The sequence below is a fragment of the Rhinoderma darwinii genome, chromosome 6, assembly GCF_050947455.1.
Source record: "Rhinoderma darwinii isolate aRhiDar2 chromosome 6, aRhiDar2.hap1, whole genome shotgun sequence".
In the NCBI taxonomy this organism is placed as follows: Eukaryota; Metazoa; Chordata; class Amphibia; order Anura; family Rhinodermatidae; genus Rhinoderma; species Rhinoderma darwinii.
Window position 1 is genome coordinate 46,837,390 of NC_134692.1, and position 21,037 is coordinate 46,858,426.

Sequence of the window (21,037 nt, forward strand, 5' to 3'; positions counted from 1 at the left end):
TTGGTTTGGGCTTTGGGCTCTGAATTATGGCAGCACGAAAGTGTAATTCTCTTAAGGAAAATTATGCCAATATTGGAAATGAACAATTTTGGTAAATACAGGCACTGTAGGGAAAGTCCAAGCCCTCCATACATTTAGATGATTCACAAAGTCCATTCGGCTTCAGATATGTCATTATTTCCTAATGAACTGATAGATTGCAATCTCTTAAATATTGGTGCACTAGAGAACATGGCTGTATGCACAGTATGGAGACCAGCTCTGCCCAAGAGTAAGGCCTCATGCACACGACCGTAGCCATGTGCACGGCCATGATTTTCATGTTGGCCGGGGGCAGAGTGTCACCCGCAAGCCGCCCGCAAATCGCGGGCCGTGCACATGGCCGCAGCGATTATTTGCTATGAGCCTGGACACGGTCGTAATAAGACTTGCCCGTTCTTTCTGCGGTCCGGGCTCCTGGGCCATGCACGGACCGTGGAAACCACAGTGGTGGGCATGGCCCCATAGGAATGAATGGGGCCGCAATTCTCCCATGGATTTTCGGGGGAATTGCGGCCGCAAAAGCACGTACGTGTGCATGGGGTCTAACGATATCATGAGTTGATCACTCTTGAGCTTAACAGAGCAGATGTGTGCTACCCGACTTGCCACAACAGGAACGCTGTGTACTAAAGAGCTTATTAGTACCACTGTATAGCACTGGCATCATAGCACTGGTCAGCTTGCTTTTGTATCATGTGCAACAGTATAACAGTTACAACAATAAAAGGATTATGGAACATAAAATTAGACTTAAGGTGTAAGTTAAAAGGTGGAGTAAAGGGAATCAATGGAAAGAAAATTCAATGTCCTGCAATCCACTACATCAGCATACCGAAATAATCCTCTCTCAAACGAAGGCCCATGTCACACGAGTGTAACGGTAAACGTCTGTAATACCGACATATTACGGATGATTTTGCATCAGTATTAGAGATCCATAATACTGATGGGCTGCCTTCTAGGAACATAATTGAATTACATAAGACAGTCCCTTTGAAAAACGGATGCAATACTGATGACATACAGATCAAATACACACCAAATGTGGATGCATCCATATTTTAAACCACTCTCCATAGAATTTGATGAGCTTTTTTCATTCGCAAAACAGATGAAAGTAGTGCATGTTAAGTTTTTAAAATATGTGCGTATTTTATATGCCTATGTGACAGATTAGCCGTTCATTCATATTCAAACGTTTCTTTACAGATTGAAGTCATGGTGGAGTGAATGGAGGAGAAAGGGAATCTTTTGGATCAAGTATGCCATTTTCCTCTAGTAAAAGTCATAGGGCCATTCTCGGCATGGAGTGGGATGTAGACCAAAGGAAGTTTAGGGTGAGTAGGAGCAATCCAGAGTTTTGCCCATGTTTATCCATTTGGTGTACGCAGGAAGTGCAGACCATCGGGAATTCTCCGCAGATGAGCTGCCCAATAACACTTAACATCAGGTAACAAAGGCCTCCAGCAGATTTACCTGCGAGAAATACCTCTTTAGCTATTCTATGCAGCTTTCAGGGTCCAAATTAAATGGATCTCCTTCAGGTCTTGTATTGGTATAGGGATAGGCAAAGTAAATATAGGCCAAAATATGAGAAAGTTAGATGAATGCCTGGGTATTTAAGGGAAGTCAAATGCCATTGCTAGTGCAAACTACTTTCAAGAGAATCAAGTTGAAGGGGTGCCACATTTAAAAAGGACGGCCTCTGTTTTTTTTGTAATTACTTTATAAACAGATAGGTGACTAAAATCTATCATGCTAAAGAGCATAGTTTGGGTAGGGTGGTGTGTAAGTTGGTTAATTGAGTATGGCAGAATCTGCACTGTTTAAAAATTATCTGTCCCCAATCGGAACTGCACAGATATCCAGGTGACAACGAATGGCTGCTGTCAGAGGATCAATACAGAGAATAAACAGCAAGGGTGAAAGAGGGCAATCTTGCCAAGTATTCTTTTTAAATTTGGATAGGTCGTAAAGATGCATGGCGGAGCTTGATCGTGGCTGAAGACTGAGTACAGACCTTGTAGAGCTTTAACAAAAGGACTTGAGATGCCAGATGCCTCTATGGTTGAAAACATGAATGGCCACCCCAGTCGATAGAACGCGATCTGCAGCCAAACTTCTGAGAAGAGAAATGTCTTCTGTTCTTGTAACCGCATTAATAAGATAGATCACCCGACTGGGGTTCTCGCCACCATATCTATGGGATTTGCCTCCAGGTAAGTTCTTAAGAACTTCCTCTATCTCTTCACTGGTCATTGTGTCGTTAGGAGAAGTGACAGTGCCATAATGAGAAGTGACAACTCCGGTTTACACCCTACTTTTTATCATGAGGCCAAGAAAATTCCCAAGCAGCTCACCTCTCTTAGTGGGGTTTGCGGAAAGAGTAGCCACGAGCACATATAATCAGAAAAAGTATTTATTAAATATCTGTGAGGTAGCATTCGGGTCATGTACGAGACAGCCATCATTTCTCCTGAGGACATGGGGTATATTGTTCAGTCCGATCCCGGAGTTGTTTTGCAAGTAGAGTGTGAGCATTAGTTTAGTGTTTTAAAAAGCATTATTCCAGTAAAAGTGCATATTTATCACAATGAGGACACTTACAAGATGCCCTACTAAAACCAAGTTACACGTGTACTCACAAAACAGCCCCCTTCTCTTCAAATAGGGGGGAGAGGCAAAAGATTACCAACTCTGTTTGTTAATACAGTTAGATGAGCCCTCCCTTGAGAAAACCATTACACACAGTGATATGCATTGGGACTCCTCCCCCATTGGTCCTCTATGCATTGTCTATTTATGGCAAAGTATAATTTTTAGTCAGACTCACTGTCTGTATATAATGATTTTTATTTTGTAGATTTATTTATGTTGCATCTTCATTAATAAATATTAGGTTCCTTGCACTTGGGTTAATAAATCCCCTACTTACCTTTCCTTTTATCTTATACAGTATTTGTTATTTTCATTTATATGTTTAGTGAATCAAATTATATTTATTTATACTATATGAATTTGAATGTATTTATTTATTTTGAGCAGTTTATATGTGGGTATGGGTATTAGGGCCTGTTTACATCAGCATTGGCCTTTCGTTCATATGTTCCGTCAGAAGAACAGATGAACGGAAAGAGAAACGGAAAGTATAGTTTCCGTTTGCAATACCAATGATTTCAATGGTATTATTTTGGTTTCAGTTTGCCTCTGTTCCGCTAGGTCTTTGCTTTTTCACGGAATCAATAGCTTAGTGCAAACAGAAATTATACTTTGTTTGTCTTTTTGTTCATCTGTTCCTCTGGCGAAACATGAACGAAAGCCCAAACGGAAGGCAAACATGATGTGAACAGGGCCTTAGGTGGTGTCCGTATCATGGGATACACCCTGGATTAAATTGTGTGTTTTATAAACCTGTCTTTTGTGTGGAAGTGCTGTTTGATCAATAAAATAAAACTTATTTTTCTTTCATTATTTAAATTAGATTGTGCACCCTGCTTTCCTACTGTATGTGATTTGGAGTTGCAGTACAGGAATAACAAACTCAGTAATTTTATAGGAAAGCGTTATTACCCACAGTGATGTCACAATATGAGAATAATACACAGTGATGTCACAAAACAGGGATAATGTTCCAGAACTGGGATAAGAAAGATGGAGATATCCCAGAACTAGGATAATAAACACAGCATCACAAGTATAATGCAGTGTGATTGTAACGTCTATGGCTGCGGACCGTCGTTCAGACTTACCCTCTGACGGTCGCGGCCATGGACGTGCGAGTTCTGGGCGGCATCTCCCTTCTGAGAGACGCTGGCACTCACTTCTTGGTTCAGTGACTGTCTCCCGAAGGGCGCGCGTGCCCGCACATCCTTAAAGGGCCAGTACGCGTCCAGTTGCAGTGAATCTGCAATCAACCCAAAATACTGAACTATAAAAAGGGCTCTGCCCTCTTGATCATTGCCTGAGCGTTGTTGTGTTACCTTAGTTTGTCTTGCAAATGGTCTCCTAGTGTTTTCCAGTTCCCAGTGTTACCCGTTCCGGCTGCCTGTACCCTGTATCCTGTGTTACCGTGTCCCTGTGCCGTCTAGAGTTGAAGTCGAGTTGTGTCTTCCGCTGCATCTACTGTGTTACACCCACCGGGTGTCTGCCTGCTGTACCCTTTCTGGACTATAGACATTGTATTGTACCTGGTTGGCCAGCTGCCTTTCCTCTACGCGGAACGGCCCAGTGGGTCCACACCCCGCCCCGTGACAGTGATATCACCGTACAGAGTAATAAGCACTAATTTCCTTATGAGGCCAATTCGCAGTTAGGACCTCTTAGGTTATAGGGCCCAGGTGAAACCGTAAACCCTTCACCGCATACAGTTAAAGGCTATGTAAACCTTTTTTTAAATGTATTACGGTGTTTTAAGCAACTTTTTAATTGGTATTTAAAAAAATGTGGACTTTTTCAGATACAGCTTCTATGTATCCTGGATCTCAAACCCGAATCTGTCAGATCGGATTAGGTGACAGCGTGCACGGTGTGTCTCTGCCTGGCAGCGTGCCTGGTGGAATGCGGTCACCAGGCAGTGTGACCGGTGGATGCTGCCTGTCAGAGACAAGCAAAACCCGCAGTCGCCAAAGCAGTCAGTCTGGTTGAACTGACTGATTCGGGTTTGAGCACAGGATACCGTGTCTATGTATCCAGGATACCTAGAAGCTGCATCTCAAAAATATATATTTTTTTTTAAATAAAAAAACAATTAAAAAAATGCCTAAAACTCAATACAAGTTTTTATTTTTTTTAAATAATAAAACAAAGTGCTCAAAAGGTTTACATAGCCTTTAAGCCCCTGTTTGCACTTACTGTTAAAGATCATAATCCGTAGTGCCCTTAGAAAACATGCAGAAATTATTGAAGGGGAGCTACAGAATTGTGACTGAAGCAGCCGGCACTGTCCTAATGAGGCAATTTGTTTCTTGGCTTGCAATTTTAAGTATGACCTGGGTTTGATTAATCATATACAATATGTCTGGTAAATGTGTGCATTGTGCAAACCCTCACCAGGAAATTCAGTAATATAAAGGTCAGCGGAGATTACAAGATCATTTACAAGAAATTCTTTCACCACTGCGCAAATCTTCCAGTATAACGATAATGAAGACACTAGATGCTGCATTTCTACCGTTTTCTGACATCTGTGAAACACAGAGGCTTTGATAAGCAAACTCATATCATTTGTACAACACTTTGCCATTTTTATTCTGACAGCTATAAAGCTGATAGTGTTGTAAACATGAAAACAGCATAGGTCCTGTCAAAGTTTTTTGTTTTTTTCTAGTAGCCCTGCAGGACATAGCGTTTGTTGAGCTTTAATAAAGGAAAGACTGATCTTATAGTCAGCAGAGATACTGGCCTCATTATTCATCAATGTGAGTGGGTAGTGTGCTGGCTGCACTGTGTCATGGGGCATTGGCTGCTATTCAGCGAAAAGACTTGTGTTAAAACAGAAGGACATGAAAGATGTCTAAACCACATGGACTGACAACACTGCCTCGTCTAATGTTTATTCTTTATATAAAAAAGCAAGCCAGTTCCTGAAAAGCTCTGATCTACATGATAGAACTAGCCTGATCATGAGCGGTCTAAGCTAATTGAAGAACCAACAGTTTGGACTGTATAATATATCTTCACCATGTTTTGTTTTTTGTTTTTAAAACATATTACATCATAAATATAACATCCAATCTAAGAATGTAAATAACGATAATTATGCATAGACAGAAGGAGCAGCCTTAACCCCTTAATGACCAGCCTATTTTAAACCTTAATGACCAATCTATTTTTTACGTTTTTCCATCGTCGCATTTCAAGAGCTCTAACGTTTTTATTTTTGCGCCGACATAGCTGTATAAGGTCTTGTTTTTTGCGGGACAAGTTGTATTTTTTAATAGCACCATTTTGAGGTACATATTATTTATTGATTAACTTTTATTAAACTTTTTTTGGGGGGGGGGGGGAATAGAAAAAAAACTGACATTTTGCCACTCTATTTCGCGTCCTAAATCTACGCCATTTAAAGTGTGGTATAAATAACACAATAACTTTATTCAGCGGATTGTTACGATCGCAACGATACCAAATGTATCGTTTTTGTATGTATTACTAATTTTAAACAGTAAAAACGCTTTTTTTTTCAAAATTATTTGTTTTTGTGTCTCCATATTTGAAGAGCCATAGCTTTTTTATTGTTTCGCTGAAGCAGTTGTATGAGGGCTTTTTTTTGCGTGAAAACTTGTAGTTTTTATTGGTACCATTTTGGGGTAGATGCGGCTTTTTGATCACTTTTTATCAAAGTTTTTTACGGCGTTCACCGTGCGGGTTAAATAATGTAATAGATTTATAGTCGGGGGCCGTTACAGACGCAGCGATATCAAATATGCGTAACTTTTTTACTTTATTTCGTTTTTTTAATAGTAAAGCAGTTTGTAAGGGGAAAAAGTGGGTTTTTCATTTTTTGTAACATTTTTTTTTAATTAACTTTATTAAACTTTTTTTTTACTTTTTTACTAGTCCCACTAGGGGACTTTAATATGCAATCATCCGATCGCTATTATAATACACTGAAATACTTTTGTATTGCAGTGTATTACTGCCTGTCCGTTTAAAACGGACAGGCATCTGCTAGGACATGACTCCGCCATGACCTAGCAGGCATTCACTACAGGCAGACCTGGGGGCCTTTATTAGGCCCCCGGCTGCCATCGGAGACACAGACACTCGGTGGTTAATGTAAATCTCAATATTTTTGCATTACATCGTTTTCAGATCCAAAATTCTGTGCCGATTACTTTCTTAATAAATCCTCTAGGAATACATGTAAAAGACAACATTTTGGCTGCCCGCAGACCCCACTAAAAGGATTATGGTAGCTTACTGTAAACAGTTACACATTTGAAAGGATTGTCCGAGAGTTTGAAAAAATAAAAAAAAGCAGCGAATGTTCTAAAATAACTAAACAATCAGTACTCCGCTCTTCAATCCACCGCCTATGCGGCACAGATGCTACATCATTCCCCCATTGGTTTTTGCTTATAGGCTGCCAGTGAGCTACCATAACTATTCTGCTGTACACCCCCTATTGTAAAGAGAGATCTGTCCCTACTGAGGCCCAGTTCACACAGTTTTTTGGCGTGGATTTTGAGACCGAACCCGCGTAGGAATTAGCTCCAAAAAAACGATAGAAAATGCCCCCCATTGATTTCAACGGGAGACAGAGGCGTTTTCTTTTTCCTGGCGGATTTTAGCAGTTTGCTGTTCCACATCTGACCTCCCATTGAAATCAAAGGGCGGTAGGAAAAACCTGCGGCACTCATTTCCGAGAGTTGTTCGCGTAGTTTTTTTGCCCGTGGTCCTCAACGCCCATGGGCAATAAATACTGCGAGAAGCGTGGCAAAAAAACGCAGGCAGGTCAAAGTCTGCCTCAAAATTCCTGAAGGAATTTGGAGGCAGATTTTTTCTGCCTTCCAAAAACTCAGTGTGAACTAGGCCTTACAGGTGGACTACAGAAGGTGGGGGGGGGGTCTCTTTACTGCCTGCCAATACTATTCAATGGAGAGGGGAGGGGGAGAAGTAGGAGGGAGCAGAGGGAGAAATACTGACGCTGCACTGCTGGTAAGTGTTAGGGTATGTGCACACACAAAATAAAAACAGCTCCTGATTTTCAGCCGTTTTTTAATCAAAGTTGCGTTTTTCACTGCATTTTTGACGGCCGTTTTTGGAGCTGTTTTTCTATAGAGACAATGAAAACGGCTCCAAAAATGTCTGAAGAAGTGACATGCACTTCTTTTTCGCGGCCGTTTTAAAAAACGGCCGCGTAAAAAACGCCACGTCGGATCAGAACGCGGTTTTTCCCATTGAAATCAATGGGCAGATGTTTCGAGGCGTTCTGCTTCCGATTTTTCAACCATTTTTCGGCACGTTTACGGCCCGAAAAACGGCTGAAGACACTCCGTGTGAACATACCCTTACTGTCTCAAGCCAGTGCTGGATTCTAAGCTACACTGTATTACTGCTGTATGATCTCCTCCATGCTGCAGCTTCTGAATATGTGATAGAGATAGAGGAAGAGAATCCTGTTCTCCTATCTATGTGTGCAGTGTATAGAAGACACGATAGCCGTAAGGCTCCACACAGTAGCTCAGAGGCAACTGAGAATTAGAGATGTATCCTGCATTTTTTAGCAGTTTTCCCCATCTGCAGGCTCTAAGTCATACAATGGCCAGAAATAATGTTATTCCTCATATACACACATGTGCCAGCTTATACTAAAAAGTCATCTGAAAAGTTAGGTACGCTTTAAGTACAAGAATTTGACACAATAAGGGGGGATTCACACGAGCGTGTATTCGGTCCGTGCGGGCCGCGTGGTTTTCACGCGGCACGCATGGACCAATACAAGTCTATGGGGCAGTACAGACAGTCCGTGCTTTTTGCGCAGCGTTTGTCTGCTGCGCAAAAAGCGCGACAGGTTCAATAACTCTGCGTATTTCGCGCATCACGCACCCATTGAAGTCAATGGGTGCGTGAAAATCACGCGCACCACACGGAAGCACTTCCGTGGGACGAGCGTGATTCGCGCAACAGCAGTGAAAAGGATGAATGAAAACCGAAAAGCACCACGTGCTTTTCTGTTTCCGAACATCCAAACGGAGTGTCTTTGCGATGAGCGAAGCCGGACAAGCGTACCGAACTTCACCGGGTTCGGCCAAACTCGTTTTGGCCGATCCCGGCAAAAAAATTATCGGTCCGCGACGTCAGGAGATAGTCACTGTCCATGGTGCTGAAAGAGTTAAACTGTTTCAGCACCATGGACAGTGACTTGCGATCCCAAAATACATTAACCTGTAAAAAAAAAACGAAGTTCTAACTTACCGATTACTCCTGTCTCCTTCCTGCAGTCCGACCTCCCGGGATGACACTTCAGTTCAAGTGACAGCTCCAGCCAATCACAGGCCAAGCACAGGCTGCAGCCAATCACAGGCTGCAGCGGTCACTTGGACTGCTGCGTCATCCAGGGAGGTGGGGCCCGATGTCAAGAGAGGCGCGTCACCAAGGACGCGTCACCAAGGACGCGTCACCAAGGCAACGGCCGGGAAGTTCTCGGTAAGTAGGAACTTTATCTTTTTTTTTTACAGGTTTTTCGCTGTTGTGTTCGGCATTCACTGTCGAGGGTGCTGAAAGATTTAGCTCTTTCAGCACCTTGGACAGTGACGGGCGTTGACAAGCCTCATCTCTATGATGCCGGCTGCGCGAAAATCACGCAGCCGCGCATCAGACACGCATGACACACGCAGCTGTCAAATGGTTTTTGCGCTCGCAAAACGCTGCGTTGTTTGCGCGCGCAAAAACGCAACGTTCGTGTGAATCTGGCCTAAGGGAGATTTATTAATGTATTAACACAATTTCTCTGCAAATGCATTGAAATATATGGTGTTTAGACCAAATGACATATTTATGAGGCCATGTACCAGTTTTTGGTGGGTAAGGCTTCAGAGTGGAAACAAGTTATGTTTTAAGCTTGCACCACATTCATAAACCAGGCATGCGTGCTGCACTAATGCATTAGCCAAGTGATTGATGATGCACCACTATTAGTAAACCTCCAAGAATATATATTAGGGGGGTTACGGTCATGGTGAGGAAAAGATAGATCGATAGATAGATATTTTTATTTAAAAAGTACCCTTTTTCACAGGGAGTTCAACTTTATGTCCAGATTCCAAATTCTTTAAGGTAGCTTGCAGACCAGTAACCTGGAATGAAGAGGGAAAAAACACAGCAATATGACGATTTTGAACAAAAAATATAAATTGAAAAATCACAGAGAGTTTCAAACTTCTGAACCATCTAGCAGCGAGATGAGAAAATAAATAGATTTCCTTCAATTTAGTCTGGAAGCGTTTTGCTCATACATGCACTTACAATCTCTTTGAAAAGAGTTTTCTAAAAAGCAAACGCACAGGAAGAGTACGAACTATGGAAACTGACATTTCAGTCAAATTGCATTAATCCTGTAGGAACTAGACAAGATCGGCTCGATTATCAAACATTTTGGATTGTAAAAATGGACATAGCAAGGCAGTGACATATAGCCCAAAATAATATAATTATTACTTAAGGACTCCGGAGACTATTTCATTTTTATCAATTGTACAGATATATTTGCTTACGGTTTCACGGTCAGTTCAGGAAATAAGTGTCAAATGATTGGAACTGCCGGACTAACGTATACCTGACTTTTCAATATGTGATCCGTACAAGTCTGATCGATGGGATCCCATCAGCAATCCCAAGAAGAGGCCACAAAATGCCATCGATTTTGAAAAGTATATTGCCACTTTAAATCACAAAATTCTGTCAAGTGCAATTAATACAGCAAAAGCATCACCTCCCCAACAGCTCGGTCCCTCTCTAGACTGGTCAGCATCTTCTGCCGCAGAACGGTTTGGTATTTTTCATGTAGCTGCCTCAGCAATGGTTCATAAGACGCATAATGTGCCTTCAACCTTGAAGAAAGGAAAATAATTCAAACATAAAAAACCAAGTGACCTTTCATGGATGCATGCAGCAGTGAAGACCGCACTCCAATTACTCAATCCAGTTTCCGAAGGACTGATCATTCACATGATTATTAACACTATTAAAGGGCATATTTTGTGTACAGTAATAGAATGCATGACAGCTGTATAAATGACCCCTAAACTGTTCTACTAGTGAAGAGAATGCATGCTTCAATTACATAAAATATCTACGCTGTAATAATAACCCATAGGAGGTTAGGTACAAAAATATGCAAATAAGAACAGTGCAGTTCATACAGCAACCAAGCGGAGCCCAACTGTTGCACGGGAAGATTGGAGAAAGTCACCTAGCATCTACTGACACGTAGCCAATGTATAAGAAGTGCCAACATAAAAAAAATGACTAGTATTAAGGCTTCGTTCACATCTGCGTTGGTACTCCGTTCATGGGTTCCGTCGGAACCTTTCCGGATGGATCCGGTGAAAATGGTTTCCGTTTGTCATGTTGTGTAAGCTTCCAATTAAATGAATAGCGCAGTCGACTATGTTATTGATTCCGTCAAAGCAACGGAACACTTGCATAACTACCACCAAGCTCTGGCACAATTGCAATATTCAGATTATTTTTCTCTTTGGCAGCCATAAGAGGTCATGGGTTATAAGGGTCATCAATTAATAAATGTATTATGAAATATTATTATTGCTGGACACATCAAAATATATATATATATATATATATATATATATATATATATATATATATATAGACACATACATACACACACACACACACACACACACACACTCTAAACTTCCACCTAGGTTTTAAAATGCAAAACGCGTATAGATAGGTTTCCTGCAATTTATCTCAGGCGGAGACCCAAACCAATATATATATTCTGAAAATAGACACCCTTCTGCATTCAAATCTTATTTCTGATACTTTCTCTAACAATATATACAACTGCAATTTGGGTCTAAAACGCATCAATATACAAAAATAGCAAAAAATGCATTTGCTGAAAACATGTAAAGAATACAGTGGGGTAGATTTTCTACTGTGTGCAACTAGAATATGTAAAATAATGTGTTCAATTTTGGCACAATTTGGCGCATTTAGTTATCTAGAAAATGGGAGGTGGCTTAAATTGCACTAAACAAAAACTAAGCCAACCAATAGCTGGTAAAAAGGAGAGCTTCTAGCATGTCTAGCAAGACGCGCCAAATGTATCATACAGCGTGTGCCACGGTTATAAAGTTGGTGCATCTCCAGACTAACTGGTCTAAGTTTATGATGTCTAAATCTTAGACGACTTCATCAATCTGACCCAGTTTGCGTAACACATGGATATATAACCCACCCAGGAATGCTTGCCTAGGTTTCAGTAAAATGCCAAAAATAGTAACCTATGCATGGTTATAAGTTTCAGTTTGAAACTTCATACAAATGTAAATGCTTTGTTGAAAAGGGAGGTTTAGGCCGAAAACCTACATATATTATTAAAGTAGACACCCTAACTCACTCAAAACTGGATTCTGACACTTAATCTAACAATTTTTGGTGTTGAAATTTGGATCCCAAAACAAATTTAATGGCCAAAAAAACAAAAACAAAAACAACTCATACTGTACAGCTAAATTTATCACAGACAGGATGCCACAAACATAAAACTCGGCTAGCCTAAAAGAACACAGTTAAAAATATGGATACCCCAGTTGTCTAGGTTTGAATGGACTATAGCTTTGGGAATGAAAAGAATAGAAAAAATGCATTACCATAAAGAGCTACAAAATATTATACAACCAGATATATAAAAAAAAAAGGCACATGATGAATAGTATACACATATGAATAGGGCTGGGCAATTAATCGGAAAAAAGCTAAACCAAAATTCTGCTCAGATAACTGAGGTCATCTTGCGCATTTCGGTTTGTTCGCTTCTTTTCCGGTTTCAACTGTATCTGCGTCAGTTGAACCCTATAGTAGAGCAGGGGAACGTTCGTTCCCTTCTCTACTATTCACTGTAGAACGCTGGCCGCTCACGGCTCAGCAGAGACAGGCGTGATGAGGTCACTGCCTCGTGCCGATCTGTGCAGAGTGGCTCAGCACGCATGTATTCAAAGTCTGCTGCCCTTCTGCCATATACAGGCATTTCAGGCAGCTTATTGGTCCACAGTGTCCTCAGTGCCCACCCCATTTATTTCTTGTTTAGCCACAATGCCAGCCCAAATGGTATATAAACAGATAATGGGGGTTATATACAGGGATGATGGGGGTCCCTGTATATTCCCTCCATTATCCCTGTATATAACCCCCATCATCCCTGTATAGAACCCCCATCAACCCTGTATACATGGATGATGGGAGTTACATACAGGGATGATGGGGGTTACACTGATAATGGAGGGAATATACAGGAATAATGAAGGTAATATACAGGCACGATGGGGGTTATATGCAGAGACCCATCATACCTGTGTATACCACCCTACCATCATCCTTGTATATAACCCCCATCATTCCTGTATATACCATTGGGGCGGGCAATGTCTGCTTGTGGTGGCGCGTCGGCATCGAGGCTAAACTAGTAAATTGGGTGGGTATTGAGGACACCGTGGACCAATAGGATGCCTGATATGCCGGTATATGCCAGAAGTGCAGCGGAACCTGAAAATATGCGCCGAGTCACACAGACCGGATGAGCAGAGGGATCGCATCCACTCGTCGTTAGAACGAGGTTAGGTGAGCATTTGTATTCGGCACTATTGGGGCATCATAATGCGTGGGGGCAGCTATAGGGACATCATACTGTGTGAGGGGCAGTGTCAGGGACTATATTATATACAGAAGGCTCAGGGGATCTATATTAATTAAATGGTGTGGCATGCAAACATGGGGCGTGGCATGCACAATGGGATGTAGCCTAAACATTGTTTATTAATCGTAATTGAAGTTACATGTTTAATTAATTGTGTTTTTGATTTAGGTCATAATCGCCCAGCCCTACACATGAAAGGTTAGGTACGCTTTAAATTCTGAAGCTAGATACCCTACCCCAATCAATATCGATGTTGGATATTCTTCTAACAAACTATGCTGTTGACACACTGACACTTGGGTCAAAAAAACAGCAGTGGTTATCTCTGGTACATTGGATTTTTCTGCAAATTAACTTTGATGCATTTCTTGCAGCGGAAAACTACAACAGTGGCCAGATATCGAATAAACAGAAATTTTGTAAAATTTACTTTGCGTTTTAAAAAAAGATGTATTTTTTGGAGCTTGCTACCAGAGGCTTAAAGCTCCGGAGACCCGATGCAAAATCTATTATTACATCCCTGCTAAAAAAAAAAGTGGTTCTAAGAGTCAGACTTATGAACGATTTTTACGGTTGTGTGCATGGGGCCTAATTGCGGACTGTATTCCCGTATATTTGCAGGAAGGCGTCCGGGCCGTAGAAGTGTACCGCAAATTATGGAGCATGTCCATTCTTTTGCTTTTTACGGGCAGTCCTCTGATACTTTGTATGGAAGCACGAGCCAAAAATGGGGGTGGCTGTCCGCGGTCGCCAGCCGTGCCCGTAATCGCCGGCCTTGAGTACAGGCATGGCCATGTGCATGGGGCCTCAGACCCTGTTTTTTTGGCCTGCGTTTGACGTATACACCGGGAAAAGCTCCCAATGTATACTTATTATGTAAGCTGTGAAAAATGCCTTGACAGTGGCATTAATCACCATAGACCATAATGGTATATATTGACTATATATACACATATACACACACACACACACACACACACACACACACACACACACACACACACACACACACGTCAAACTTTCATCACCCTGTTCATGACAAATATGTAAAACAGATACCATTATAGTCAAAGGGTGACGGATGCCACTATTAGGCATCAGTCACCAATAGACTAATATGGCACACCTTTAACGTATTTATCCTGAAAGGCTATTGAAAAGTCCATGAAGTACACATTAAAGTTTTCCCTGTAACATATGCCACACAGTGTCATAAGTCCTCTATAGGCTCCCATTGAAAAAAAAACAAACAGGCGGCATTAAAATTATATATATATATATACACATATACACACACACATACACACACACACACACACACACACAGCACACAAAAAACAGCGGCAGCACACTGCGAACACCAATGTCGCCTAAACCACTAAGTATAAACAAATATGCATTACTGCTATATCTACTTACAATAGGGCGGTATACACACACACACACACACACACATATATATATATACACACACACACACACACACACACACGTTTATCAGCCCAAAAATACACTATTTTGACCTCAGTTGGGCTAATGGAGCCCTATAAACACATTTAGCATCCACGCCGGGAGCTTTCCCGATGTGTACGCTAAATGGAGGGCCAAAACGTCACGTGAACTAGGCCCTAGAATTGCTTTTTTAAACAAACAAGAAACTGTAGGAACATGTTGAAAGAGTCCACTCTTGCTCATTGCTAGTCCCTGCACACAACTGCTTACAGAGTACTGACAGGTACATGCTACAATACAGGAGCGTAAAACCGCTGTAACACAGTGATTTTCCTTACTTCATTCACAGTGAATGCTTGATTAACCCTCATGCCATGAAATGACACCAGTAGACTTTAGAAGAAGCCCCTGAATCATTTCTAAATCAGTTTATACATTGATATTTGAGAATATTGAATAGGCACAATACCAAATTAGCAAATATTTTGTTCTCCTGGCTCTGGAACATAATCATAAATAATTCAGACGCAGATTTATAATAAATCCCACTGAAATCAACTGGATTGTTTCCATCAGTAATTCCATGGGTATTTGTACATACTTTCAGAGTAGTTTTGAGAACTCACTTATAAATAATCCTATACATAACCAGAGAGGCAGTAAATTGCACAACACTTGGTTTGCTTTTTAGCTTCTCGCTGTAAAACAAAGGAACTTTACATTTTGCGGATCCAAATTTACATGATGTCTATCCCTAGTGCTTGTAAATCTATTTTAGGGTCTTTCTCTTTGGTTATGAATTGTTGTAAGCAGGGGAGGGAGTAAACACAGTGCAAATTTTTACAAAAAATGCAGAAGGAAGCATGATAAACAGGATAGCCTCGAATTCATAAAGTCACCAGATAGCGCTCTTTATTTTAGGACATCTGTTAAATGCTAATCTAATGCAAAGTGTGTGTGAGGTGGGGAGAAAAGTTCACCAATGCGGTCTGCTAATGCAGGCACGTCAGCCCTCTTGGGGCATGGAGGAGAATTTATCTTAATATAATGAACAAGAGCATTTTGGAGAAGCCGGGTTCTGCAGTTCCATTTTAAGAAGCTATACATTGTGGTTGAACACCCTTACTTCATCTGTTGGCATAAAAGGTCAATATACTATTCATGCTCACTTCATTTTCCTCCCTGTCTCGCCCCCACCCTGCTGTCTTTGTTTGCCTATACCTCCTTTACACACAGAATTAAAAATTGGGTTCTATATTCCAAAAATGCATAAGCAGAAAGCATGCTTCCAATACAAAAAATATCCTATGCGGTTTAGGTTGCTCTAACCCTTACTCACACATAAGAAGCAGGAAAAGAAAGTGATGGAAAGATGAAAAAAAACATTTAAAAAAATGTCAGTGTAGGGACACACCGGGCAGATACGCAGTGTAAAGAACACAGCGTATCGGTCCTGGAAACCGCAGGGAATTCCGCCCGAAAAACGACTCCAAATTCTGGTGCATTTTTTCAGGTGGGACGTCCGATGCGGAAATACTGCAGGAATAAAAATAAATAAATTATAAGTTTATACTTACCACCCTTTGATTGGCTGCAGCAGTCACATGGGATAAAACATCATCCCAGGAGGCCGGGCTGCGCTCATAACAGAGGATCGCGTCGCTAGGACAATGGCAGGGGTAAGTATAAGCTTTATTATTTGAAATAAAAAAAGCTTATTCTTTTTTCTAATTTATTTTGCAGCGGAATTGCAGCATTTCCGCCACTAAAGGCCCAACACATGGCTCTTTGTTGCAGGTTTTACCTACCCATTGAATTCAATGTCAAAAACCGGCAATAGAAGAGCAGTGATTCCGCAGCATAAATTGACATGCTGCGGATTAAAAAAACGCACCACAGGTCAATTTATGAACGGTTTCTCGGCTGTTTTTTTCCACTGTGTGTGGATGAGATTTGTTCAAATCCCATGCGCTTTGTTGCTGCGGTACTACACTGTGCATTTTCCACAATTAAATCTGTTGCGGAAAATCCGCAGTGTTTATACGGTGTGTGTTCCTACCCTCGTAAATTTTTTATTTTCTTATCCTACTCTGTGGCTACGTTTACAAGGGAAGCCACAATCTGTTACCTGTGATATTGGGTAATGCAGGAATGACCGTGTTCTAATGGTTAATTTTATCAGTTATCGGAGTATATAGGAATGCAGGAAAGCCATTTGAGAACACAGCTTTCACATAAATAGAGCGTTTAGCAGTATTAGGCCTTAATCAGACAAGTGTATTATACGTCCGCGTGCTGTCCGTTAAAAATGGACAGCACACGGACCTATGCAATTCAATGGGGCTACTCACATGTCCGATACCTCAACAAAAAACAGATGAAACCTACTAAAGTCAATGGGTTCCGTCGGCCGCCAGTGGTGCCCTTCGCACAACAAAACCGGCGCGATCGGTATTTCCAATGTTCTGCTCCTCTGACGCTAATGTGAACCTAGCCTAACCTACCAAATGTATGTTAGCAAAAAGTAGAGGACAGAAGGAAGAGATTATGACTGCAAAATATGACTACACAGAGTTTGTTTGTAGTCTCAAACTAAGGAAATAGGCTTGTATAAGAGATGTACTGTAAATACAAAAAATAGGATGTTTTTGTTATGTAAGACTACTTGCAAAGTTGCTTCAGCTTTTATTTTAGATGCATTCGAGCAACACAAAAAAATAATAATAATAAAAAAAAAAAAAGAAGGTTGAAAAGTTACACAACCAAAAAACAAACAAACATCTTTTGTCTCAATCATTGCGTCATTAGTACAAGAAATGATTGGATATGATGAAATGAAGTTGTATTGATATTTTCCAATAAGACGAGGTATTGAACAATAATTTACAGTGATGCATATTAAACATATTGTTTATAGATTTTTAAGAGACTTTTATGCCAGGGACATTGTCTGCTAGTAAACTCAAAGATACAATGGTTTCATTTTTCTAACAAAAATCATTAGAAATAAATACGTGTCGTCATCAATATGGCTGCATATCTAGCATGGTCTGGGACTATTATAGTTTCTTCGCAAGTAAGGAATCAAAAAGTTTGTGGTGTGCCACGAGCGTACAGGTTTTTTTTTCTCTACCAAGCTATGACACATATTACGTTTTCGTACACCTGTACTACAGAATAGACTACATAAGTGAAATATCTCAACTGCCTCCAGTGCAAAACTTAAAAGGCTTGAAATTCAGAACTTTCATGGATGACTAGCCTGGGGAGAAGATAGTTTTTCTATAGTCACATCTTCTCGAAGACGACTACACTTCACCAACGACTTATAATTGATTTTAACTTTTGTGTTGTCTGTCCTAAGGGTGGCTAATACTTTGTCACTTATTACAAAATATAGAAGAGCAAAGCAGAGAAAATATAGGCCAGTTTTTTTTATATTTTAATCAAAATCACTGTGTTCCCTAGAGGGGATGACAGCTATACTTCTTTATCTGCAAAACTCAAACAGAGATCCGCATAGTAATATACTGCAACAAAAAAATAAAGTCAAATTTAATCTGATCAATAAGAGATTATAGAAATATAGGACAAAACTGTATTTGTGGGGTTTTGACTCTGAAGTGTTTAGTGACAAATTGAAAGAACATTAATACAAGAGGCAGCGGACGCTGTCACAACCACTTCTTCAGAAAAAGAGTTAATTAAAATGTTACCTGCAGTATGAAAGTCAATAGTTCCAGCTTCATTGATTAGTAAGCCATTGCAGAGAGAGACGTGAGTGAGACTGTAGGAGACTTGTAAAACGGCTGCCATCTTATGAAGCTATTTAAAGGCAATGTAAACCACTGAACACTTTTTTTTTTAACAAACAATGTATTATGGGGTTTGATAACATTTTTTTATTAGTTTTTATTTATTTTACTTTTTGAGATACAGCTTCTACATAAGCGGATACATGGAAGCTGTATCTTGCGCAGAAACTCAAATCCATCATCTGGACTGACGGCTTCGGTGACAGCGGGATCCGGCTGTTATTGATCACATCACAACTGTCACCCAAGCCGCCCGTCCCACCGTTTCAGTGCAAGATATAGCTTCTATGTACCAGGATATATAGAAGCTGTATTTAAAAAAAGGAACGAAAAAATAATGAAAAAACACAAAGGGGTTTGCCGTAACTTCCATTTGCGGCTTCCGTAACTGCCATATACTGCTATGGGAGTTACGGAAACAGCAAGGCTCAACGAGCTACGCTGTTCTCTACTTAATTACAAGTGGCAGCGGGAACAGAGCAAGGTAGAACAGGGTTTAGGGGGCTCCGTTCTAGAGATAGGTTTGGGTCCCAGAGGTAGGACCCGCATCTATCTGACATTTATGACATATCCCGTGGATATGCCATAAATGCCCCTGATGGGCAAACCCCTTTAAACAACATGATACATTTTTTTTCCTTTAACCAAGTGCTTATAGGTTTACATAGCCTTTAAGACTACTTTCACTCTAGTCTCATCCCTGTCACACAGACCAGTGTATTAATACTGGTCACATAACACATTGGCCCACATTTATTAATGCTATCTAATAGTTAGACAGCGTAAACTATAACCAGGCAGTCACAAAATGCACCAAATGTATTACAGTGGTGCATACTATAGGATCATTTTGGCACATCTTGCATGATTTGTCCTACTTTGCACCTGAATTTTGTGCCAGCACTTTTTTTTTGGCTGCATTTTAAGCCACACCTTTTCTGGAAAAACACACCGATTTCTCACTTGCCATGCCCCCTTTCTGGGCCTTTAAAAAGTGTCTAATAAAGTGCAAAATTCAAAATTGTGCCAAATTAGGCCAAAACATGGCAATTTTTTCCACACTTTCTAGACCCAGACATCTGGGTCACCGTATAACACAGCATATATTGAATTGAAGCTTCAGTTTGAAGCCATTTTTAAAAGGTATCTGGATCAACAGCAATATCCTTATATAATGTTTTGAAAAACGTTTTTATAAAGAACAATCTCAAAATAACATAAAAGCGTTGCAAGAAATGTAAAGGGCTTCCTACATGTTTAAAGTAATCACTTATGAAAGTTAATAAAAAGACAAAAAAAAACAAACAATGTGACATAAACCAATTAGTCAAACTTACTTGACAGTGTGACCCTTGTTCCTGACATTGTTTGCAAAGATAATCCATCTGTGGTGCGTATGAGGCTACTGAACACCCGCTGGGGAAAGGTGCACATAGGAGAGACTGAGGCTACTGAACGCCAACTAGGGAGCACTGCACACAGGAGAGGCTGTGATTACTGAATACGAGCTTGAGGGAGCTGCACAAAGAAGCGAGAGCGACTACTCCAGTTTGGGGTAAGTTACCATAGGAGAGACTATGGCTAATGAACAACAGCTTGGGGAATGCGCATAGAAGACAGAACTGCCAACTTTTGTTAACTGTTTCAACAGGAGAGAGAGAGCAGCGCTTCATTATGCACTTGGTGATGCTGAACACCAGGAGAGAGAGCGAGAAGTGCTGCATTGCGTGCTTGAAAGTGTTCAGTGCCGCCAAGCCCTTAATGAAGTCTCAGTGTCTGTGAGTCTGTGTGCGTGTTCAGCACCACCAGGCACGGGACACCGAGAGAGGGAAGTGTGCCAGCAAACAATGCCCCACATGCTGGTGACACAGTTTGCTGACCCCTGATCTAGGGGAAGATTTTAAAAAAGGAAAAAAAAAAAAAAAGGAATAAATTAAAAAAATTACCCATAAGGCATTAACCAAAGGAACAATTCCCTCCTGATCCCAAGTGGGGATCCGACGATCAACATTCAAACAACAATTCTATACATTTACATAAGCACTGATATAGATAATTTCTTAGAACAAAAAAATATATGTCTTTTTTAAAGCCATCTACTGTTCCTGCTGTGACCAGCTCCTGAGGTAGGCTATGCCATAGTTTCCCTTTTTTTATGGTAAAGAAGGTTCGTCGACTTTTTATCTCCAGACGGAGGGAGTGCCCCCTTGTCTTTTAAGGGGATTTTACATGGAACAGGTTTACACCATATTAATTGTATGGCCCATTTATATACTTATACAAGGTAATAATCTCCCTCATGATTCATCTCTTTTTAAGGCTAAATAGGTTTAATTATTTT

At 40.7% G+C, this 21,037-nt stretch overlaps 1 protein-coding gene across 1 annotated transcript in view; it reads right to left on the reverse strand.

The window, feature by feature from the left end:
• Positions 1-21,037, reverse strand: part of SPAG16 (sperm associated antigen 16) — a 776,986-nt gene that overhangs the window by 707,395 nt on the left and 48,554 nt on the right. Inside the window, exons 7-8 of the mRNA XM_075829642.1 lie at positions 10,478-10,595; positions 9,773-9,842 (exon numbers count right to left, since the gene is read on the reverse strand). Of these exons, the coding sequence (XP_075685757.1) occupies positions 9,773-9,842; positions 10,478-10,595 (188 nt within the window). The remainder of the gene's footprint in view (positions 1-9,772; positions 9,843-10,477; positions 10,596-21,037) is intronic.